This window comes from Rhamphochromis longiceps, linkage group LG3 (genome assembly GCF_057381845.1).
Source record: "Rhamphochromis longiceps isolate RC_006_pf linkage group LG3, R_longiceps_female_GT1.1, whole genome shotgun sequence".
In the NCBI taxonomy this organism is placed as follows: Eukaryota; Metazoa; Chordata; class Actinopteri; order Cichliformes; family Cichlidae; genus Rhamphochromis; species Rhamphochromis longiceps.
In genome coordinates this window covers 71,469,280-71,485,285 of record NC_140559.1, presented here as the reverse complement: position 1 = coordinate 71,485,285, position 16,006 = coordinate 71,469,280, and the positions used below count along the sequence as shown (strand labels likewise).

The following is a 16,006-nucleotide window of genomic DNA, read 5'->3' as shown; positions in this document are numbered from 1 at the left end:
TGGATGTTGGACTGTGTTTTGGATGATGTGTGTATGTTTGTGTTGGACTGCTGTCTGTAAAGCAAACGCACATTTTGCTTTGGATTTCAGTGTCAGACAGACTTTAAGGTGGAATGAAGAGTTGGAGAGTTTCACAGTGAATTATCCAGTGGAGGATTTTTCTTCTTCTTTGAAGGTTTGAAATGTGAACATTGTTCTGCTGCAGTCAATGGACTAAACCAGAGAAGAAGAAAACAGACTTTACCATGAAGATCCTCAGTGTGGATCAGTATAATATCAGCCTGATGTCTGCAGTTTAGTGTCAGCACAACTTTCACATCATATTCATCTCAGCACAACTAAAACATGCTGACTGACCTCAGAGTTTCAAGTCCACATCCTGGACTCTCCAGGAAACCACACAGATGCTTCACTCCTGAATCCTGCAGCTTGTTGTTGGAGCTCAGCTCCAGCTGTCTCAGATGGGAGGGGTTGGACTTCAGTGCTGCTGCCAGATAATCACAGCTGATCTCTGACAAACCACAGTCCCACAATCTGTATAAAGAATGAAAGATGTAAGTTTATTAGACAAAGTGTGAGCTTGAAATCATTCAGTGTTTCATCATCTGTTCAGAGCTGAAGAAGGTTCAGAATGTAGAAGTTTAGAAAATGGAAACTCCAAACAGCTGACAGAGTTCATACGCCTTTGTCAGGGTCAAATTCAAGCAAGACCATGTAAAAATTAAAACACATCATCCTAGGTGAACTTAAACACCTTTGTTCCCCTTTTGTTAAGACATAGAAAAGTACACCACACAAAAATACTGCAAAAGGAAACGGTCGCCTTATATACATAGTGTATAAACTCAAAATGCACATTTCACTTCAAATTAAGATTAAGGCTTTGAACAGATCACATAGTTCAGTTCAACATATAAGACTTTAAGAATGCACAAGCATCTACTTAAAATCTATTTAATTTATCATCCATGATATTATTTTGTACAATTCCAATGTATTTTGTTCATCTCCCTAAAATAAACAGGCAGTCTTAAAGTATGAAATATTCATATACAAACACATATAAATGTGTGTACTGTCTCAGTGGCTGATAGTACCCCACAGGCCTCAGTGTGAGCTTGAAGACATTTATAATGTTTAAGTAGTTTAATGTGCAGGTGCTGACGATAAACACATTTTGAATGAAAGCCGGGGAACTTTGGTAGCACAGAAACAAGTGGCTATTCTTTGTGACTATATGGATCACTCACAATACCATTATTTCACACAAAGGCACCAAATTAATACTCAAAAAAGCTGCAGCAATACACACAAATATAAACAGTACTTGGTGACAACTTTGCTTTTAGCCTTTAACCCTTCTTGACTACTTTTGATGTGGCCTCTATATTTTACCTTTAAAAACAGTTTATCTTGCCAATCTGTTATTTTCTCATTTTGACCAACTGTATCAGCACAATTTATCTAAATTCAGACAAAATTTAAAATACAAGTAGAAAGTGATATTTTGACTGTAAAAACCACACACATGTTTAACGAATCATCTTCATAACTTGAAATGCAAATAGAGATTGTACACTTTTAAAAATACGCACACGTTTTGCAAACAACAAAGTTATATGGTACTATTTACCAAAAAATGCAGCCAAGGCTCAGACGTTTTTCATATAATCATTTCAAACTATTTACAGAACAATCAGGTGTCAAACAATAGTTTGTGTCACTCTAACACATATGAGAACAGCACAGGGATAAACCTGCAGGTCTGACAGCAGGTGTGTCACTCAGCGTTTACACTGCAATCTGCCTTTGTTGGCTTTAAGGCAGCAACTGTGACGATCACTAGTAGAACTGACACACAAAACAAAACAACAGCTACACACTAAATACACAAGACAACAAACTAACTTGAGACCAAACACGGTAAACGTCACAAATCTCTCACGTATCAAAACTCTCTCTCTCTTTCGCTCACTCGCTCTCTCTTGCCGGTCACTCCTAAAACTTCCCCCTTTTGCTAAACAACCAAATGTCATGTTTCCATATCATTTTTGATTGGTCGACATGGTACATTTTCCCACCTATAGGGCTTTGGAGCGTGATGTCACGGGAGATGGGCCATGCCCCCTTCCGCCATGACAGTAGGCCAGCCAAAGGATACCATTTCAGCTATGGATCGTACGTGTTGTGTTGTCGGTTGCAACGTTAGATCACACGATCGTGAAGGCAAGAAGCTGGATAACGGGCTCTCTTTTCATCGTTTTCCATCCTGGAGGCAACGTGAGGGATCCCATGTATCCGATATTACTAAACAAAGACGTCAGGCTTGGATTGCAGCGGTGAGACGAGCGGATATCGAGTTCTCTGCAATCCCCAGCTTTTTGTTGGTTTGCTCACGGCATTTTCTTTCCGGTGAGTTCTAAATTAATTCATATCACTCTTGAAAGGCTTTTAGTGTTATTTTCAATGTGCTGAGGTCATAGATAATGAGATAAAACATGCTAATGTGTGATGCTGCAGAACCACATCATGTCGACTGAGTAGCTTATGATTTGGCATTATTGCAGGCAAACCAGCATATGAAATGGATGTAACAAATCCAGACTGGGCACCAACACTGCACATGGGGCATGACGACATACCTGTATCAGACTCGGACCGGCACTCAAGGCGTACGCAACGGAAGCGAAAAAGAGCACCCATCGGAGGTAAACAACCCCCCCCCCCTCTAAAAACATACTAAATTGCTATCACTGTACACTAATCCGCACATAACTTCCAGATGAATCACACACCTGTCATTGGAATATTGGTGTACATTTACCTTATGTCTAATTTTATCTTACAGGCTTTCGTTATGCAGCTGCAGAGTCTGAAGGTGTGCCCCGTGCAGAAGTGATTGATGAAGATCTGACAGAAGACCAACAGCAAAATCACAATGTCATGGAGGCAGTGGACAGCAGTTGTGTTGGACAAGTGGAGGTTGAGGTACCAGCTGCAAATGTGGATATACTGAAGAAATGTAAACCTTTTAAAATGATGACAGATTACAAACTCTCAGCTGTGTCTGTAATCAAACCTCTGTAACTTTGCTTCACTTCAGCAGCATCAGCTCATGTTCACATGTTGATTCATGGTTTGCTTCAGTTTTTGATGGACTGCAGAATATTTTGAAGGTTATCTGCTATAAAAAGCCAGAACAGGAAAATCGGCTTCATGTGTTTCTGTTTGATCCTCAGTGACTTTGACACAAAGGCCTCTGCTGTGATGATCACACCTCTGATCAAGTCTCACAGTGTCAGCTTTGTTTTTATACATATGGATATGTGCTGATAAATGATCAGAATTATAATATTTCCCACTGCCTGCTGTGTGCCGTGACCTTTGACCTGCTAAAGACAGTCAGCTGTGGATTATTCATTGTTGTGTCTGATACTTAGAACTGTGAGGAAGAACACTACACAGTTAATCAGGGTCCCCTCTCTCTGAATCAGGAAAGGTGGGCAGGCCGCATGTGGGCCGCGGGCCATACGTTGAGTCTCACTGTTTGAAATGTGAACATTGTTCTGCTGCAGTCAATGGACGAAACCAGAGAAGAAGAAAACAGACTTTACCATGAAGATCCTCAGTGTGGATCAGTATAATATCAGCCTGATGTCTGCAGTTTAGTGTCAGCACAACTTTCACATCATATTCATCTCAGCACAACTAAAACATGCTGACTGACCCCAGAGTTTCAAGTCCACATCCTGGACTCTCCAGGAAACCACACAGATGCTTCACTCCTGAATCCTGCAGCTTGTAGTTGTCACTCAGGTCCAGCTCTCTCAGATGGGAGGGGTTGGACTTCAGTGCTGCTGCCAGATAATCACAGCTGATCTCTGACAAACCACAGTCCCTCAATCTGTATAAAGAATGAAAGATGTAAGTTTATTAGACAAAGTGTGAGCTTGAAATCATTCAGTGTTTCATCATCTGTTCAGAGCTGAAGAAGGTTCAGAATGTAGAAGTTTAGAAAATGGAAACTCCAAACAGCTGAAGCCAACAGGAAGCAGCTTCAAACAAACACAACAAGAGAAAAAACTCTGAATGTTTCACATTAAAGTCGTACATTTATCATAAAAACAGGACAAAGACTTGAAAAAGTCATGTTTTTCCTTCCAGGAATCACAAGGCTTCACTTTTAAAGGTGAAGTGTGAAAGAAATGGACATATTTGAAGTCCAACACCTTTTTCCAGTCACATTATTAAAGCAGACAAACTACAAGCTCATTTTCATTCCAACAAGTCATCTTCTGACCTGGACTAACAACACTGGTCTCTATGTGCAGCTGGCTGTGAGACCAGTGCTCAGGGAGCGTCTACAAAGTGCAACACTGAAAGAACATCACACACTAGCTTTGTCCCAAAACGTCGGCTGCATCCTTCGGAGGACCCGGTATTCGCGGTCTACGTGGGCCGGGTCCTTCAAAGACCGAAAAGGCTGGAAGTGCGAGGCTGTGAAATGGGACGGTCTAGCCTTCAGATTTGCGTCACCGCTGTGTCGGTGGAGTTTAATAAACTCGGCCGTCTGCTCCTTGCTATCTAAAATATAACAGGACACTGGCGTAAACTCTCGACCGTCTCACACTTCTGTTTAATCAGTTTCCTGTTTAACGTTTATTCAGCTGTGTGAAAATCCCGGAGGAACTTTGATCTCAGCCAAACCGATTTACTCCGGAACAAATAAAACACAGAAAAAAGGCAAACAATTACATTTTTAAGTTATCCGAGTGACTTATATATCGTGTTTCACCTGAGTAGCGAAAGAGCGGGGTCTGAAAACGATGAAGCCGGGCGTCCGCTGCTCTCGCCGGCTGGAGTGACCATTGAACCCCCCGGCTTGCTAGCGAGCGGGTGGGTAACAGACGTCTCCGAAAACGTCGGCACACTTTTGCAAATATGCGATGTCTTGATAAACCAAGCAGATATTTGAAGTTTACACAGCTACTTTCTCGCCTGAAAATATGTTAAAAGTTTATTTTGTGACCCAGAAAGATTAATAAGAGTAATTTGAAAACTTAGTAGCTGCCGCCATTGTTGGCAGCTGAAATTTGGCTGGGCCGCGCTATGAATTCTGGGATATGGTGGGCCACGAAGGACACACCCGACGAATCCTTCAAATTCGGGGAAATGAAGGACGCATTTGTCGGGCACATTTGAAGGAGTCGACAAATACGGACAGCCTTCATCGCCTGGCTGTGACGTAATCGGCCTTCAAATGCAGCCTCTGGAGGATGCAGCCGACGTTTTGGGACACAGCTACTAATTTGCTTCCATCATCCAACCTGAAGAGGAAACAGAGACGCCTCCCCTTCAAAGTAAAAGCTGCTGCTTTTGGACACAGTATCAAAGAAAGTCTACAGTATAACATAGAAAAGACAGAACAAAGTTTTGGTTGTTTTTAAATTGTGCAGAAATGAAACTACACTAAGCTCAATTATGTGACAGACATTTCATCCCATGTCAGTTTGGCCTCATCCTGGGCCGGATTATCCAGCACACACTCTGACCACAGGCCCAGGGGCCACGCACAGCTGGCTCCATCTAAGAGACAGGAAACAAACCAACACAATAATAAAAAGCACCATGTGATCTTCTTACATCTTCAAGACAAACATAGTAAAAACATGAGCATATTTGTTTCCTGATAAAATGATGTGACAGGTAGAACAGAGTAAAGTGGTGGTGTCACAGCCTTTCTCCCCTCTGCTGCCGAGGCTGTTAGTCTCTCCCAAACTCAGCTACAGGACTTCCAAATGAATGAAAGCAGCAGAAGTGGCTTTACAAATGAAAGAGGAAGAGGAGAAGAAGAGGAGAGGGAGGCCACCCTGACCAACACTCCAGCTGAAAACATCACACTTCCATTAAAGTTGGTGAGGAAATGTTGAGCAGGATGAGCTGCTGGCTAATCTGGAGGCTGTAGCAGCAGCTCACAGTCACAGTGGGTTTCCACTCATGAAAAAGCTCTGGCTGCTTCATTTCTCATCTCATATCAGAGACTTTAATGCTTCACTGAAGCTGTACTGTGATGCTTCCATATTCCAGTGAGGCCTCCATAATGATTTCAGCTGTTCTGTACACACACTGTGTGCCCTGTATGGCTCAAAGTCTCTGCAGCCTGTTTTTATCTGCTATCATCAGATCTTCATCATCCTCATTCACATCCCTCACACACTCTACAGCCTCATCAGCACTGACTTCATCTTCACTGACTGATGGAGCACAACATGAACCTGTGGAGGCTGAAACACTGTCCTGTCAAACATCTCCCCATCACCACTCCACTTCTGTCAGCCTTTAAATGAACCCTGCTCAAGTCAAAAACTGTTGTTCAGTCGTTTGGAAAGACAACATTTCTGAAAGCACTCAAACTTCTTCACATTTGTCTTCAGACACATCCTGAACATTTAGGAACTAAAGAAAGTTTCAAACATCAAAGACATGAAATATAGAAAAACAACAACAGCCGCAGTCAGTGAACTCACCTCAGAGTCTCCAGTCGACAGTTTGGACTCTCCAGTCCAGCACACAGAAGCTTCACACCTGAATCCTGCAGGTTGAGGTTGTTACTCAGGTCCAGCTCTGTCAGATGGGAGGGGTTGGACTTCAGAGCTGAGGCCACAACTTCACAGTGAGATTCTGAGAGTCGACACTGAGTCAGTCTGTGATGATAGAAAATATAAAATGTGTTATTATAAAAGCAGAAAATCTGCATTATAAACACAGACTGAATGTATATGAAGACAAAACAGAGTGAGGTCATAATCTGATGAATCTGCTCTTCACATCTGTGCTTCAGCTCCTCTTACTGTGTTTGACATGACACAACGATTGAGTCTCTCTCAGACCTGCAGACTTTTAATGAGAATCTTTGTTTGGCTTTAATCTGCAGATGAAGGAGGAAGATGGTGTCACATTTAGGCTTCCATAATGTCCACAGTCTGTCACTGAGATCTGATCCAGAGTCAGAGTGAAGACACACATTTGGACTGTTTCCTGTTTTGACTCCAGAACATTTTGAATGAGTTCAGCTCAGTGAAGAGTTCCAGCTGGAAAGATGATCTCTGTTTGCTACCTGCTGTCAGGTACGACTGTTCACGTCCACACGCAGGAAAAACCTGCTGACTGTTACCAAACGGAGCAGAAATCTCATCACTGGACAATAATGATGAATGAACTCAGAGCTGCTGATATCAGATCTGATTTCAGGGGAACTAAACACAGAAATGATTGGCTCATTTTAGCTTTCTGAGCCATTATCTGCTGGTGTGTCGCTAGTTGGCAGAAAATGATTTGTATTCCTGTTCAGGGCTTCAGTGTTTATGAGTCCAGATCCAGGTGACAGCAAGTCACAATGATGTTACCTGTCTGTGTCCAGCAGCAGCCTGTATTCACTTTGAATATTGTTATAACCTGACATGGATCAGTTTGTCTTTGATTGGTTTGTAAATGTCACTGTTTCCATTGGACCTGAGTGACGTACAAAGACAGAGAGGGAGAGAAAGGAGAGAGAGGATGGAGACAGCAAAGAGAGAGCAAACACAAACAGGTGAGAGTGGACAGGTGACCAAGGTCAGCAACCAATCAGAGAGCTTCTGTTTGACCCACAGTCACTGATGATGACTGCACATAACCAAGCAGTGTGTTACTCTGATATCAAATATGGATCCTGCTCTTATAATAATGATCATCAGATGATATTATTGTGTTATTTTGTAGCTGAATACGATGTTTGTGTGATTATCAGTGAAAGAAGCAGTGAGGAGGATGGAGAGAGAGAGAGGACAGAGGGTGAAGTTAGAAACACTAAAAGGATTTTTCATGGATTTCATGGATGATTTGAGTGATTTCCAGCAGGACACTTAAACATGTCAGTGGACGTCCTAAAGAACATATTCACTGATATGAAACGTGTCATTGAACAGGATTAATATCAGTGGAAACATGGTGGAAACAGCTGTGACTGCATGGATGTGACACACTTCAAATCTGTTCTCCACTCTTGGATTTGGGATCCATGGAGCTGCTGCTGAGTCTGTACAATAAAGGAATGGTGTGGAAGGTTGCAGCGTACGGACACAAACACTTTGTGGTTACAATCTGATTTTATTTTCAACATTAAACTACTAACCTACACTGATCAATGATGTTAATGATCACATCTGGACTCACCCAGCCTTTCTGCAGTTCCTCACAGCTGGAATCAGTCTCTGTCGTCCCCGCTCTGATGTGTTGTACTTCTGCAGGTCAAACTGATCCAGAACCTCCTCTGACATCTGCAGCATGAAGGCCAGAGCTGAGCACTCGATCTCAGAGAGTTTCTTCTCTGATCTGTTCTCTGACTTCAGGAACTCTTGGATCTCCTGATGTACTGAGAGGTCGTTCATCTCCATCAGACAGTGGAAGATGTTGATGCTTCTGTTAGGAGAGATTCCATAACTGTTCATCTCCTTCAGGTTGTTGATGACTCTCTGGATGGTTCCTGGACTGATCTCTGTCTGACCCAGCAGACCTACTAAGAGTCTCTGGTTGGACTCCAGACAGAGGCCATGAAGGAAGCGAACAAACAGGTCCAGGTGGCCATTTTTACTCTGGAGGGATTTATACATGGCTCTGTTCAGGAAATCATCCAGAGAGGACTCGTTGTATTTTTTTCCCAAAAAGTTCTTCAGCACCTTTGTCTTCCTGTTGGTGTGACAGTGGAACATGTAGACAGCAGCCAGAAACTCCTGAATGCTCAGATGAACAAAGCAGTAGACTGGTTTCTGGAAGATCACACACTCTCTTTTGAAGATCTCTGTACAAACTCCTGAGTACACCGAGGCCTCTGTCACATCCAGACCACACTGCTCCAGGTCTTCTTGGTAGAACATGATGTTTCCTTTCTCCAGATGTTCAAACGCCAGCCTCCCCAGCTTCAGAAGAACTTCCCTGTCAGCCTCCGTCAGCTCCTGTGGACTCGTCTCATGTCCCTCATGGTACTTGTTCTTCTTCCTCTTTGTCTGAACCAGCAGGAAGTGTGAGTACATGTCAGTCAGGGTCTTGGGCAGCTCTCCTCTCTGCTCTGTAGTCAACATGTGCTCCAGAACTGTAGCAGTGATCCAGCAGAAGACTGGGATACTACACATGATGTGGAGGCTCCTGGATGTCTTCATGTGGGAGATGATTCTGCTGGACAGCTCTTCATCACTGAATCTCCTCCTGAAGTACTCCTCCTTCTGGGCGTCAGTGAAGCCTCGGACTTCTGTTAGCCTGTCAACACATGTAGGAGGGATCTGATTGGCTGCTGCAGGTCGGGAAGTTATCCAGACGAGAGCCGAGGGAAGCAGATTCCCCTGGATGAGGTTTGTCAGCAGCTGGCTGACTGATGACTTCTGTGTGACATCAGACAGCAGCTTCCTGTTGGTGAAATCCAATGAAAGTCTGCTTTCATCCAGGCCGTCAAAGATGAACAAAAGCTGAGAGACAGCCAGCTTCTCTGCTGTGACCTTCTGTAATGTTGGATGGAAAACATGGAGCAGCTCCAGAAGACTGTACTGCTCATCTCTGATCAGGTTCAGCTCCCTGAATGAAAGCAGAACCACCACACTGACATGTTGGTTCTCCAAGCCCTCTGCCCAGTCCAGAGTGAACTTCTGCACTGAGAAGGTTTTTCCAACACCAGCCACGCCGTTGGTCAGAACCACTCTGATGGGTCTCTGTTGGTCAGGTAAGGCTTTAAAGATGTCCTGGCACCTGATTGGAGCGTCATGGAGGGCGTCCATCTTGGAAGCTGTCTCCAGCTGCCTCACCTCATGTTGGGTATGAACCTCTTCACTCTGTCCCTCTGTGATGTAGAGCTCAGTGTAGATCCTGTTGAGGAGGGTTCTACTTCCTGTTTCATCACTTCCTTCAGTCACACGTTCACATCTCCTCCTCAGACTGATCTTATGTTCATCTAAAACCTCCTGCAGACCAACATCTGCTGAAAGAAAGAAAAACAATGAGACTAAAGAGAAAGAAAACTCTTCAATGTCTGAACAACACAAGAAGTCCAGTTTTCAGAAATGAGTCCATCAGCAGACAGATGTTCAGTCTTACTTTGTACACAGCTGCTCTGACTGGCTGTCTGCAGTCCAGCTCTGCTTCTGGATCTTTCTCCACACTGTGCAGAAGCTCTGATGGTGACACAGAAAAGTCACAGTGGAGATACTTCTGTCCACCTTTGATTAGACTCATTATAAAAAGGAAAACAAAGTTTGAATACAGTCATGTTTCCAGTTCACTGACTTACATTTATTCCATGGACACTCACTCTAACCTGAACCACAGCTACAACCCAACATTGTTGAGGCCTCATCTCCTCCTTTCCTCACTGTAGAGGTTAAATATGCAACAACCGACAAATAAAAGAATTTGGTTCATTTCAAAGAAATTCACACGGTGACCAAGTAAAGTAACCGTAGTAAAGGAGACAACATCCCGTTGATGGTGGGATTATTTGAAAGATTTGCTTTAGTCACGTCACCAAATGCAGTTGAACCACCCGTGGATCCATGTTTGACCATTCTACCACTCTGAGCTCTGCTTTTGAATCATTTTATTATTATCATCATTCATTTATTCATTCTTTGGAGGGGGGCTATTTCCTAATGCCGCCCTAATAAGCTGATGTTCAAGGGGAAATATAACAGAAACTCTTTCAGTGTTATTCATTAATAAATTAACAGATAAACTGTGAAGAAGAAAAAACTGAGATTTAAAGGAGAGAGTGAGAAACTTGATCATCCATCCTCATAATACATGTTTATCAGTATCTGCTGTGACCATACTGCAGTAATAACTACAAGTCTACATTTCTGTGACTGTTGATCAATCACAGCAGGAATCTGAGCTCATCTCTGCACACAGAGCAGCTTCAGCTCTGGGATAAACTGCTCGCTTCACGTCCTTCTCAGCTCACAGACACTCATCCTGATATTTTCCTTTAACATTTGATGGTATAATTCATCTGAGTTTACACTTTATCTGCATAAATACAGAAAAACAGACCCAAACAGCATAAACCATCAGTTTCACCATGTAGAATATATTGTTGTTTCCTTGCTTTTAATTCAGAGAAAAACTCTGATTTGGATTTTCTCTGTTCTCTTTGCCACAGCCCATCCCAGCAGCAGCTGAAGCAGCTGACTGTCACAACACTGAATAACACTTTAGGAGGAACGTCTTGATGCATTCTTAATCATCCAGGAAAGTAAATCTCCAAAAGTTGATTCTGTTCATCTGGACGTAGAGTAAATGTGGTTATCCCAGCTGGACTTTTGTCAAAGCTGGGATAACCACATTTACCAGCCGCTGCTTAAGCAAAAACCTGTAGTGATCCCGTACGTGTCAGGAGTATCGGAGCAGTTGAGACAGATTTTTTCTAAACACCGGGTCTCTGTGGCTTTTAAACCCCAAAACACGCTGCGCCAAAAACTGGTCCACCCCAAGGATCAGAGTAACAGAGTAACATAGTGTACGCTGCTAAGTGCAGGAGGATTGCCAGGATTTATACATCGGGGAAACCAAACAACCTCTGGCTACAACACAGCAGAGCCACCTCGTCAGGCCAGGACTCTGCAGTCTATTTACACCTGCAGGCCAGTGGACACTCTTTCAATGATGAGGATGTAAAATCCTGGACAGGGAGGAACGCTGGTTTGAGGGCGGAGTCAAGGAGGCCATTTACGTGAAAAGGGAAAGACCATCTCTGAATGGAGGAGGGGGCCTAAGGGTACATCTGTCACCATCTTACATGCTGTGATTGCAGCCATTCCCCAACTCTCTGTGAATGGGACTCATGACCATTGATCAGTGGTTGTTGATCAATGGTCATGAGTCCCATTCACAGATTCACACACAAATTTGCATAATTAAGATTAAGGAACTGACCTCCCAGCCCATTGTTCCTTCAGTGGGCTGGTTTCAGTTATTATTCAAATGTCCTGTTTATAAGATTGGAAACCTGCAGTCAGCTCAGACTGAAGGAGTCACCTGGATGATGACGAAACGTTTCTCCCACAAAATGCTGCGTCCAGATGAACAGAATCAACTTTTGGAGAAAGTTGAATCAGTATTTCAGCTTTAAGAGGGTATTTTAACACAAACATCAGTCCTTCTACTTAAGTATGTTTGACACTTTGTTTAATCATCATTTTTAATGATCAAATATAATTATGTTTGTTATTTGTGGATTTTAAATGTCCTTGACAGAGACAGATGATGATCATTATCCTGCACTGTGGTCTCAGGTTTGGTCGAGCTAGCACAAAGAATGGCTATGTTGAACTTCCTCCTGGGATCTACACTAAGAAGTGAGTCCAACATTAGCAGGGTCTCTTTCCTTTATCTGGATTCACTTTAGCATTCACAGTCACGTGAAGCTTGTTATTAACTCGATAAGTCAACCCAGGGTTTCAGCTGAGCGCTCACATGAAACACATGGTGTTGGCAGCATCTGATCAATCATATTCATGGAGACGTGTATCAGCAACAGAGCAGCTGAGTTTGCAGAAGGAAGTCAAACTAAACCACAGGAACAATATGAGGAGATTACACACATAATAAAATACTAGCAGTAACACAGCTGCTGCAGACAAATCAGTCGTGTGATCGTGTGTGAGAGGAGAAGGACTGTAAAGGAGTTTGGTGTTAAAAGCTCTGTATGAATGTGGGAGACTTTGAAGGGCTTTAAAAAGGCCAATATAAAATAAAAGGCAGCAAAATTGCTGAGTGTGAAAGTCACCAGACTTATCAGAGCTCTGTGATTAAGACCTGTAAGAACACCTATTTGTACTTGTTGGCATTATATCAAACACACACGTATATTAAGCCTTTGTTTGAACTCTGGTTGAATTTGTTACTTTCAGACTGTGAAACATCACAGAGGCTGCAGCTGCAGATCTTTTATTCACCTGGAAATTTACTTTAAATGTTAGATGGAAAATGTATTGCTCAGTTTCACCAAAGTAAGAACAAGAATCCATAAACCTTCATAAAGACAAACATCTCCCAGAACATTGAGCTGCTGAAGTGTCACTGAAGGGAAAAACTATTTGTCCTCCTCCATCCAGCAACACCTGAAACACCTGAGTGGAAGCTCCTCCCTACACTGTGTTTGAAGCAAAGCACAAAGGAGACACCTGCTGGAGCAGCTGGAGTCCTACAGACACTCAGCCTCTTCACTACACAAACACCTCCTACAACATCCACTCTTTCCACTCTGACTGCTGTGTTTGTGGAAACACTCCAACACACACCGCTTCACATACCAACATAGAAATGTGTGAAAAAGAGCTGAGCTGATATTAAACATGAGGATTTATTCAGAAATACAGAGTCAGGAACAACATCTAGACACACATTACCTCTCAGCAGCAGAAGAACAGCCTTTAAAGTTTATATAAAAATCCTTCGACACGTTGCTCTTTAAGGAAACACAGCTGGGTTCAGGTCCAGGAGATTCTGGCCTCTTATTGATCCTAAAAGAAAAAGAATAAATGTCACAGCTTCATGAGACAGGAAGAAAAACTGGAAATATTAAATTAAAGACATGATGAACAATGTGAAACTCATAAAAATAATGTAGGCTACTTACTCTTTGTCACATAACAGTCTTTTGTTAAAGTTTACAGCAGCATCCTTCGACCTGTTGCTCTTTAAGGAAACACAGCTGGGTTCAGGTCCAGGCTCTGGATTAGTTTCAGGGTTATGTCCAGCTGAGCCTGGTACGCCCCACAGCTCTGGGCTTTAAAACAACACACACAGAGGTATGAGTGTGAATAATGATGGAGCAGTGATGTGAGTGCTGAGCTGTGACATGGAGAAGAGTCATGGACAGTTAGAGATGGTCATCTCACCTCTGAGCTTTGGTCTGGCTCTCATGTTCCCCACACAGAGTGCTTTTAGAGGGAGGGACTCCCTCCTCTCTGTCCTCACACTGATCCATGCTGCTCAATTCACATCAGCTCACACACACTTTCTACCTTCACCTGCAGAGGAAACACAAATCATTCATGTGCACATCAACCAAAATCCTCCTTTCCATCATGTGTGCTGTCCAAATATCAGCTGAATGCAGTCAGACAGCAGTGTGAGGCACAGGAAGCTGCCATCAGCTGCTCTACTTCTACTATCAGTCCACTAGATGGAGCCATGAAGCACACATGATGCATTCACTGACACACACTGATTCACTGTGACTGGAAGTTTAAGTACATTAAGCCTCCACTCATCTACATTGTGCTTACAACCCACTGCCCCCCATCTCCCACCCCCATCAACCTCCTGGGGCCAGGAATGACTGGAACTGAATTGGAAACGGGCGTAATCAAACATAAATCTGTTATTCTTATCCATAGGTGTTAAACTCTGGCCCGCGGGCCAAATTTGGCCCGCAGCCTAATTACATTTGGCCCGCGAAGCCAATACTAAATTATTATTAGAGCTGGCCAACTGGTATTATACAGCTAATATATATATTGTTTAGTATTAAGCTTTGCTTGTTCCATATTCAGTTTTTCAGCAAAACTTGTTTGAGTCCATAAGAAAAGATTCATTCTTAAATCTGGAGGAAGATTTTTTTTTTCAGTAAATATTAACGTTAGCCCGCGACCTTGTTCCAGTTTTGAATTTTGGCCCACTGTGTATTTGAGTTTGACACCCCTGTTCTTATCCAACCTGTCTGCCTGGACACAGTTTGCTGACCGATCATGGAGCCTATGATTCGCTTGGACAACAACTTCATGAATGTGGAAATGAAACTGAGTGTCAGCTGAGTGTCGAGCAGAAGAGGAATCAGAGAAAAGTGACAGAGCTGCTGACTTTACAAAGAAAACTAAAACCATGTTGAAGAGATTAAACAGATAATACAATCTAACAACAACAACACAGCTGCTGCTGCAGACAAAACACATGTATGAGTGTGTGACAGGAAAAGCACTGAACAGAAGTTTACTATTAAAAATGCAGCATGTTGTAAAAAGTTTGGTCAGTGAGACTGAAAAATGGCTGCATGAGTTACTATTGTGAACAAACCCCTATAAGAACCCTGATATTACCTGAATAAGATCAAATCCTGATACGTAGTGCAGACCTTGGTAAGAGATACGGTCCAACTGGAATATAAACCTTTGGTGTGTTTAATCCAGTCAGTCTCTGAGTAACTCCACTCCTCTGCTTTCTGTTGGAAGAGAAACGAAAGTTTGTAGCACGATCCTTTTCCTCAGATGCCTGTGTTGGATTTATATTACATCTAAGATAAAAAATAATTCACAAAGTCTGCTCTGTCCTCCTGTCCTCCCTGCAGTCTCTGTGAGCTCCGCAGAGTGATTATAAAGACCCGGAGCTCAGAGTTTCTCCAACACCGTGGTCAAGTGTGAGCCACGCCTGCCACCCGTTATCTGCCAAACTTGAGCTTCAACGCTAAGTTTTACGGTAGTGCTGCTTCTTATCCCTTTTTGCTGATCACACACATAACAACACACATGGTTTTCAGGAAGTTAACAGAAATAAAGCCACAGTGTCATTTGTTTTTCACTCAAGTTGTCTTTTCTTCTTAATTTTTCTGGTAATGCTTCTTCATTCATGATTCATTCAAATCTAAAATAACTTCAAAAAATGTAAAATATTTCTGAAAATCATCTCTTATAGTTGAAATTCAGTTGTCATTTGGCTCAGCTGCTCTTTCATGCATCCATAGTTTCACCTCAAACTGCTGCTTGAGACACGAGAAATTAAAGAACAACTCTGTTCAAACGGAGAAACTTTGAAGGAACTCAATAATGTCATTTAAATGGTTTCAGGTAGGTGTATGAAGGTTCTGTATTCAATCATATATGATAGTTGACATGAAATTCTGAATTCATCTTCTTGGACACCCACACTGCATAATTCTGTAGAAATGAAATTAGTCGTTTCTAATCAATTTCAACATCAAATATCA

General features: G+C 42.6%; 1 protein-coding gene and 2 long non-coding RNA genes across 3 annotated transcripts in view; 1 reads left to right on the top strand and 2 right to left on the bottom strand.

Annotated features, from left to right (window-relative positions):
- Positions 1-16,006, top strand: part of LOC146676653 (uncharacterized) — a 448,379-nt gene that overhangs the window by 293,019 nt on the left and 139,354 nt on the right. The gene's annotated exons all lie outside the window — the stretch shown is intronic.
- Positions 1-16,006, bottom strand: part of LOC146676658 (uncharacterized) — a 55,183-nt gene that overhangs the window by 3,931 nt on the left and 35,246 nt on the right. The window lies entirely within an intron of this gene.
- LOC146676659 (protein NLRC3-like) lies at positions 339-15,506 on the bottom strand. The gene is made up of 9 exons (XM_085400847.1): positions 15,123-15,506; positions 13,923-14,054; positions 13,661-13,810; positions 13,431-13,544; positions 10,123-10,199; positions 8,215-10,006; positions 6,528-6,704; positions 3,728-3,904; positions 339-534 (listed from the first exon to the last, which is right to left on the bottom strand). The coding sequence occupies exons 2-9, from the start codon at positions 14,009-14,011 to the stop codon at positions 339-341; spliced, it is 2,772 nt and encodes a 923-aa protein (XP_085256973.1). The 5' UTR covers positions 14,012-14,054; positions 15,123-15,506.

Coding starts and splice junctions, on each gene's coding strand:
- LOC146676659 (XM_085400847.1), bottom strand. CDS start 14,011: ATGGATCAGTGTGAGGACAGAGAGGAGGGAGTCCCTCCCTCTAAAAGC. Junction 13,545..13,660: donor AGACTGTTATGTGACAAAGA/GTAAGTAGCCTA, acceptor TTTTTCTTTTAG/GATCAATAAGAGGCCAGAAT. Junction 535..3,727: donor TGTGGACTTGAAACTCTGGG/GTCAGTCAGCAT, acceptor TTCTTTATACAG/ATTGTGGGACTGTGGTTTGT.